General features: G+C 52.0%; 1 protein-coding gene across 4 annotated transcripts in view; it reads right to left on the bottom strand.

The window, feature by feature from the left end:
- The window catches only part of ELMO1 (engulfment and cell motility 1), a 514,794-nt gene that overhangs the window by 25,233 nt on the left and 480,867 nt on the right, over window positions 1-8,694 (bottom strand). For all 4 annotated transcript variants that reach the window (XM_006143011.3, XM_027769765.1, XM_027769766.1 and 1 more), the window contains one exon: window positions 6,163-6,270. In XM_006143011.3, coding sequence (XP_006143073.1) covers window positions 6,163-6,270 — 108 coding nt within the window. The remainder of the gene's footprint in view (window positions 1-6,162; window positions 6,271-8,694) is intronic.

The raw sequence follows: 8,694 nt of genomic DNA, 5'->3' as shown, positions 1-8,694 counted from the left end.
CGTAGTAGCCCCTGCTGCGTGTTCTGTAAACGCATTGCCCCGGCCAGGGAGGGAGGGCTGATCACTCACAGGACCGTGACTAACAGGGAAGCAGCCCTCCCAGTGGCCCAGCTCTGAGAGGATGCTTTCTGTATAGTTGTTTGCAGATGCTGCCGAAGGCTGGGCGTGGGAACATTCTCTCTAGCTCCTCTCTAGCTCCGGAGAGAGGGCCAGGCTCGCGTTTCCTGGACCTGCACCCTGAGGAGGTAGCAGGAAGCTTCTGGTGACTGCAAAGCCAGGCTGGCATTTTGATCAGGCCTTTCTGTGTGGAAGCAAGATCGAAGGGGGCGCAGATGCCACAACTGGGTCTCTGGTGAAGGAGGTCCCACCCTCACTCTCATCCCCGGGGCGGGGCCTCCTTTCTCTCAATGTCTTTTCAGTTTGCTGGACTGAGAGGATCTTAGCTCCACACTCCCTATTTCCAGGTGGGAAGACAGGGGATCGATCGTGTAACCTTGCAGTCGGCGGGAGCAGAGATCCACTCCATGCCCCTTGCTAGGCCATGATTTCTCCAAAACCACGCTACACACAGCCCCAGGTAACAATATCACTTCGCAGACGTTGAGGAAACCGCTAATTCCCGTAGAAGTAATTTTAATTGTGATTTAAAACCAAAATACCACTGAAAAAGTAAATAGAGCCACCATGATGGAAATAGTTCAGCTTTCGCCATGGGAGGTGGGGGAGAGTCAGGTTGTGGCAGAAACCATGCTGGTGGCGGTTAGGAAGCCTCAAGTACTCGCCGTGTGTGTCTAGCTCCAACACGGAAGCCCCACGGGAAGAGACAGAGGAGGGTCAGGCTGACACGGGCAGGTGAGGCCCACTCTAGCCTCTGGCCTGCGGGCCAGCCACACAGCATGGCGTGGGTGAGAGAGAGAGCTGGGTTTGAATTCTAGATCCACCTACGGCTGTACCACTCTGGGCTTAAGCTCTCAGAGCCGTGGCGTCCTTGTCTGAAAGCAGAACTGGAACACTCTCTCATAGGCTTCTCTGAGAATGAACTGGAAGTCTGGGCCCGGACCACGGTCCGCCCTCAGACAGGGCTGCAGTGCAGTGGACAAAGGCCGTGGAGCTGGACTCCTCTGACCTTTGCTGTTTGCTAACCTTGTGACCTTGAAACACGTCCCTTCAGCTCTCTGTGCCTCAGTGTCTTTATCTGAAGACCATGATGGTGATGTCTACCTCTCGGGCTGAGAAGACAGCTTATGCAGAGCTCTCAGCAGCGCCTGGCATGCACTAAGAACTACATTAATGTCGTTTGTGATGACTCTTACTACCGATAATCGAAGTTAATTCCCTCTGCAGAAGGAGGGCCTTGAGCTATTCAGTGACCCAGATGGCCTCCAGCCTGGCTGTGTCAGCGTCCTGCTTGTCTCCTGGAGCAGGCCTAATCTCCTTCTTCCGGGCGCCCTGGTCCCTTTGAGGTGGGAGCGAGCAGAGCTGGCCTGCATTCTTTCCCAGGGAGGCAGCGAGGGGCCCTGGGCATGGCGGGAAGCAATGGAGCCCAGTGTTTCCGAGGCAGACGGTGATGTCTGCAAACCTGGCGGGAGGGATGTGGGGCAAGACGGATTAAGGCGATGCGGACTTTCAAGAGCCCTATTTCCTGACAAGTGAATTCCAGAAGAGCCACCTCCTTCACTTTCAGGGAGGAAGACATCTAAGGAGAGGCCCTTGGTCTTCACTCGCACTGGTCATATCAAGAGGACTCAATTGCAGCGTTTGTTTCATCAGTACCTCAATATTCAGCACGGAATTAATTCGAGGGGCGGAAGACAGTCTCCCGTCGGTCTCGAGACAAGGCAATTGTACCCGGCAAGAGCAATGGCACTTCACGTTAATTAAAGGACGTCTCGTTTTACTAGTGGAATGAGGGTCCTGACTTTTAAGAGCCAAGAGGGTGACTGCTCTACTCCAGGCAGATTGCAGATCTGGAGTGAATGCGAGCCAGGTGCAAGCCCAAAGCAGTGAACTGCGTCTTAGGCACAGGGCAGTTCCACTGCACTTCACTACACAGACCCCCTCTGCTCCTGTTCACACGTGTGGATGGTGCAGGCTCGCACACACACACCCTGTGTACACATGCACCCCCTCCATGGGCATGCACACCCTGTGTACACACACACACCCTCCGTGGGCACGCACTCGCACTCCGTGTGCTCTTGGTTTCTCTTGCAATGGGTAAACTGTGCATGGGGAACCAGCAGTTAGCGTAATGGCTACGTCGCTGGACTCCCACGTAGTCGACCGCGGTTCGCGTCCTGGACCCGGTGGCTTAAATCTCACCCCAGGCGCGGGTGCATGCGTGCCCAAGATCCCGAGAGGAGAATGGAGGAGAAGGGATTGCGGCGTGGCCATCCCCCCTGGGGGGTGATTTCTCGCTTTCTGTCTCTATGTCTCTCTCTGAATGTCTGGCGAGCACACACACCCTATAGCGAAAATCTCTCTTTCAAAAAAAAAACAAAAAAAACTGTGCATGGAGAAGCTTTGGACTCTGTTACTGGACTTCAGTGGGGGCAGGAGAAAGGTGTGAACAAGGATTTGGAGACTTTGTCAGGAGGGACTGCTGCAACCTTCTCCCAGAATCAGGATCACTCCATGGCCACTCCTTGGTCAAAATGCCTGAGGCCCAGAGTGTCCACTGCCTGCACACCCTTGGGACCATTATCCAGGTGGCACGCTCGGTGGCCCCGGCCAAGTCCCCCTTCACTGCACCTGCAAAGGCAAACTGTGAAAGCCGGTGGGTGGAAAGGCTCTCCTCTGTGGTCTAAGGGGAGTGTCTTTGTACCTAAAATTGCTTTCACTCCAAAACCGTGTCTCAACTATGATTCTTCTGAAAGGAAAAAAAGTGTAAGAACGGAATAAAAGCCACATGATGAACAACAGTAATGGCCGAGGTGTGACCCACACAAGCTGTCTGGAGAGCTGCAGTCCGGCCTTGCTCTTCTGAGGCCTCCTGGCATTGGCACCGCTGGGCCCCAGCTACTAGTTGTTTTCACCCTGAGGTTTTTTATTTTTTTTTTTTTTTTTTTTGGTGTTTTTTTTTGATGGGGGATGTTATCCCAGCTTTTGAGAGAGAGACAGAAAGTGAGAAATCACCCCCCAGGGGGATGGCCATGCTGCAATCCCTTCTCCTCCATTCTCTTCTCGGGATCTTGGGCACGCACGCACACGTGCCTGGCATGAGTTTAAGCCACTGGGTCCAGTTCGTGAACCGCGGTCGACTACATGGGAGTCCCAGTGACATAGCCATTACGCTAACTGCTGGTCCCCCCACCCTGAGCTCTTGAAAGGGAGGCCCTCCCAGACTTGTGGAGCACCGACTCGTGGCAGTCCCCAAGGTGCCCCACACGTGGCTCTGTGCACATCCTGGGACCTGCTCTGGGGGCAGGGCTGCCGATTCCTGAGCAGCTGCCAGTGGGATGTGCTGTGTGTGTCGCCTGGCAAACCTGCCAGTCAGATGCCTGAGTCTGGGTTGAGAAGTGGACTGTGTCCCGGCACCTATGGAGTAAGTATGTCCAGTGAGAGGCAGGGCGATTCGTCAGGCCACACAGGGAAGGGGTGAACCGAGCTGGTCTCTCCTGTGCAGACTTCCCTGGTTCTTGGTCAGGTTACCATGGGGCTGAGGACACCCCAGGCCTGTGGACGCTCTGACTAATGACAACTTCTAACTCTTCTCATCTAACCCGCATGTAGAGTGGTGTGTCCAAATTGCTGGCCTTGGGCAGTTCCTAGTTCCTGGGGGAGTTTTCACTACTTAGTTGCAAATGCAGGAAAGCGAGGGCACTCACGTGAGTCTTTCATAGAGCTAATTTAATTCAGCAGAAGGACTGGCCTTTATTCCAAGGTGAGGCCCTTCTCGTGTGTGGTGAGATGAAGGGTCTTTCCTCTTATAAAAGGACTGTCATATTAAATTTTAGGTAAGTTTTATTCATTTTTTATCTATATATTTTTTAGTTTGCTATAGGGTACATGTGTGCATGAGCATGAGAGAGAGGGAGAGGGAGAGGGAGAGAGAGAGAGGGGGAGAGAGAGAGAGAGGGGGAGAGAGAGAGCCCCCCGGGGGTTGGCAAGCCCTCCTCCTTCATTTTCCTCCCAGGATTCTGGACACACATGCACATGCGCCAGGTGTGTTTTTTTCAGCCACTGGGTCTGGGACTTGAACTGCAGTCAACCATGTGGGATCCAGCCCCCTTAACCTCCACACCATCTGCTGGGCCGAGGTATTTTATTTTTTTAAACATATTTTTTTAATGCCAAAATGAAAACTTGGCTGTTGATTTACTTTAAAAAATGTTTTTGCTTATTGTGAAAGCCACATATGGGGGATCACTACGTGGAGTATCTGGCAAGAGGGAGGTTAGCAGCTCTCAAATGTGAGCCAGAATCTCCTGGTGGCTTGGGTAAAACAGGCTGTGGGCCTCACTCCCAGTTTTCGATTCAGTGGCCTGGTAATGGGATCTGAGAATCTGCACTTCTAATAAGCTCCAGGGGAAATGGCTGCTGACGGCCACACTTAGAGAACCCCTGGCCTTGTCTGTGTTGGGGCAGGCAGGCTTTCTGACCTCCATTCACAGGCAGAAGTTCTGGACCGCCCACCCACTCCCAGGCCCCACAGCGACACATCAGCACTGTCCCGGGCCCCACAGCGAGTGTGCCTGAAATTCCAGGAGAATGGAGTGACACGTCAGCACTGTCCCAGGCCCTCATAGGCGAGTTCTGATTTCTTTCTCCCCACTGGGGTGTCAGTACTGGGAGCTGGGAGGCAGGTCCATGAGAGAAAACGAGACTGCTTTCTAAAGTAAACGGCACGAGAAGGGCCCGGCTGCCGCATTTTTAAGCCGGAGGAAGAGACTGTCCTGCCCGCCCGCACTGCCGGTGAGTCCGAGCGTGTCAGGGAGTGTCCCACTCGTGCTTTATTTTCGCCTTCCATGGCGAGCTACAGGGAAGGCAGTACAGATGTGACTCCAGGGCCCTGGGGTGACAGGAGGCAAGGGGAGACTTGGGCAAGGAGTCTGTGTGGGACATGCTTATCTGAACACGCTTCAAGGTCAACGTGACTTTCAAAGGTCATTTCAAGTTGTCCTGGGGCCCGCAGGTGGTGCGGAGATAAGAGCTACTGGATCCCCACATGGCTGACCATAGCTCAGGTCTCAGACTTAGAGGCTTAAAACTCACTCCGGGCACTTGTGCATGTGTGCCTGAAATTCCAGGAGAATGGAGGAGAAGGGACTGTGGTGTGGCCACCCCCCTTGTGGGTGATTCCTTACTCTTTGTCTCTCTCTGTCTCCCTCCGGAAAGCACGCATACCCTATGGCTAAACCTTAAAAATAAAAACGTATAAAACATCCTGAGTGTGCTCTTCCTCTTTGAGCTCTGCCTGAGACACCCTCTGAGGTTCCATTCACTCACCTGATCTCATTTCCCTTCCAAATTAATTTATCACCCTAGTGGATTGCAATATTTCCACAATACTTCACTTAAATGTACGCTTAACACTGTCAATAACCTGGCATGAGGTTTGGAGTTGGCCTGGGAGAATCCTACACACTTACTCACCTCTGCTAGGGCAGACGACATGCAGAAAAAGCAAAATCAGTGTGTGTAATACACTCACTTGGGAACCTCCAGTAATGATCGAACGAAATTGATCATACACCTTCCAGGCACCTGTGTAACTTACTTGAAGTAAGCCAGTCATATTTGGGTCTGCCATCACAGGGGTCATCGGTAAAGCCACGACATATTTCCCGATTTCTTCCACGCAAAAATGTGTCATGACTTTTCTGACAACCCACTACGTAAGTTCTATGACACGTCATCAGAAAAGACCTTTGACAAAACCAGGTTTATGTTATCTCTGCCCCTTGAAGCAGCACTGGATAAGTAGGGAGAGGGCATCTGAACCCCAAGTTACATCCATCAGGAAAGAGATCTGGAAACCTCCCGGACGGTCAAGCCTGTTCTACCCCAAACTGTTCATTCTTCAGGGCCTTGAACCTGGCAAGAGCACCAGACCAAGGGGTCTGCCAGGAGAGACATGGCCAAAGGTCTTCTTAGCATGAAATATCGTGACCAGGCAACAGACAGCCCAAACGCGGCCTTCTACACGGGCCAGACACTTACATTTGTCCTGCAGGGAGTCATGGGGCACTTCTCCCTGGGGACTCTCTTCCAAGTCTCCATAATGCAGGACCTTGTGATTTGGAGAAAGCCGACAGTACCAGAACTTGTCTGAAGAGACAGAGAGAAAAAAAAGAAAAAAATGTTTATGAAGTAATTTACTCTGGTTTCCCAAAATACTAGCACAGTTTTTCCCTAGCGCTGTCCTGGAGGGACGGGCAGTTCATTGGATTTCAAGCATGGGAAGGATGAGTTCAGGGCCCTGGGCAGTAGGACCCCTCTGATTTGGGCATTCAGCTAGCATCTGTCCTGCCCCGTACACATTGATAACCCTTAGGAAAGTCACCGAGTCCAGACAGCTCGAGGGAGATTGATTTTGAGGGGGTGGTTTCCAGAAGGCATGTCCTAGATCTGCTATCACCATGGGGACTCTTCCTTACTCGCTTAGGCTGACAAAAGTTGGTGCGGGAGATACAGACAAAATAGCTTTCTTGGAACTGTCTGCCCCCCTTCCCTCTCTGAGATTCCAGACTGTTGGGACCGTTGTGGACAAGGTCGTGCTGACTGGATACAGCAAAGCTCCACCCTGCAGCTCAGACGCAAATTATCCGTGAGTGATAATTCATGGAGGTCATCTAAATAATTCAGGGATTTAGCCAAAGAATGAGGCGATTCCCATTCATTCTCCCAATTCCTCGAGTCCAATGTTCGGAATAGGCATGACCAGGGCCTTAGGATCGTTATTATAAATAACCCCTTCAACTTTACCTTCTAAGCCCCCTCAAGTGTAATTAACGGATTTTGAGTAAGCCCAAGAGGCAGGGGGAGGCAAAGAACACATCTTATTGATAAGGAACTTGAAACAGCGGCAACGTTTTTGCAGCTCTTAGGGATAAGCTTGAGTGCCACCTCCTCCAGGACACTCTCTTTGATCTCTGCAGCTGAAGAGTCTCTCATCTGAGGTGCACCAGCATCTCTGTACCTCTAACTTGGATTGGATTGTCATTATTGGTGTCCACACAGCAACCACTCAGTATTCACCAATGTCGGCCACGGGCTCGGGGTGAGCCACTCCCTCAGTGGGATGTGAGGATTCCAGGGTATTCATGGGCCCTGACAGTGGCGGGAAGCCTGGGACTGTCATAACTGCAGAGTCTCAACACCCTAACATGAAAGTTGCAAGTTGGCATTGGCCAAGTGGATAATGAAGGACCCAAAAGGACTTGGTCAAAATGCCTGTGGCCCAGAGTGTCCACTGCCTGCACGTCCTTGGGACCATTATCCAAGTGGCACGCTCGGTGGCCCTGGCCAAGTCACCCCTCACTGCGCCTGCAAAGGCAAACTGTGTGGAAACCAGTATGGTGGGAAGGCTCTCCAGCACAGTCTAAGCAAAGTGGTTTTCTACCTAAACGGCCTTCACTGCAAAACCATGTTCCAACTATGATTCTTCTAACAGGAAAAAAGAAGTCTTAAACTGGGAATAAAAGCCACAAGAGGAACAACAACGAAATGCCCAACCATCCAGAGAGGGGAGTGCCTCTGTGGGGTCCGCCTTCCTGGTCTACAGAGTTCGAGAATTCCTGAGTAAGGTCAGAACATGGCAAGTCATGTACTGAAAGGAGTCGCAGCTCTTAGGAAAATTTGGGAGGAGAAAAAGAAAGTTACTTACTGGCTATGAAAAACCTCAACTCACTAAATTTTCAAATTTAAGTAATATATACCAAATGCAGGTCATTTCTCTAGAATTGCCCAATTTTCCAAATGATGATATATGGATTCCAAATGCAGGTCATTTTTCTGGGAGGGCATTTCAAGGGGGGAAGACGAAGTTACCCCTGAGTAATGAGCACTCACATTAATTAGGCAGTACATGTGGTCACCAGTTTCCCATGAAAACAGCACTTGGAATCCACACGGGGACTGGGAGCTCGAGGATGAGGCCACGATTACGGGACCAGCAGTGCTCCTGACCAGGCCTGACAGGCCGGAGCGGGCCCCTCACCTGGTCTGCACGGCCTGGACAGCCACAAAGCCAGTTGGGCGCTCTGCCCAAAGGCCTTCCTTCTCCTGTCTCCACTGTGGTGAGATTTCCAGCAAGGGGGCAGGTGGAAGGGGCAGAGGCTGGGAAGGAAGTGAGCGAGGCATGGCTGGGCAGGCAGGTCTGAGGCTGAGGACCAGCTTGACCTGTCCTTGACAGGAACACCTCGCTTCACAGGCGGGAGTGAGTCCTCGGAGTGAGCAGGCTGCTTGGAACCAGAGTCAATGCGGCACGATCAAAGATCAACCATACTCAGTATTTGACGGGGGAGGATGTAAGAAACGCAGCTGGCACACAGTTCAGCACACGCAGGCATACTGTGGAGTCCCCTGCACCACTTGTGTTCACTCGTGAGGTGCTGATGTGTAAGATTTCAAAAATGCTGCTGCTCCCACAGTCGGGATGAGCTGATGCAGCAGTGAATGTGTGCAGAGCGCGTACCAAGGACAGCACCCCGATGGGTGTGGCAAAAGAGACAGACTGGAAGGCAGACGTGG

The sequence above is a fragment of the Tupaia chinensis genome, unplaced genomic scaffold (genome assembly GCF_000334495.1).
Source record: "Tupaia chinensis unplaced genomic scaffold, TupChi_1.0 Scaffold000088_1, whole genome shotgun sequence".
Lineage (NCBI taxonomy): Eukaryota > Metazoa > Chordata > Mammalia > Scandentia > Tupaiidae > Tupaia > Tupaia belangeri.
This window is presented reverse-complemented; position numbering and strand designations above follow the sequence as displayed.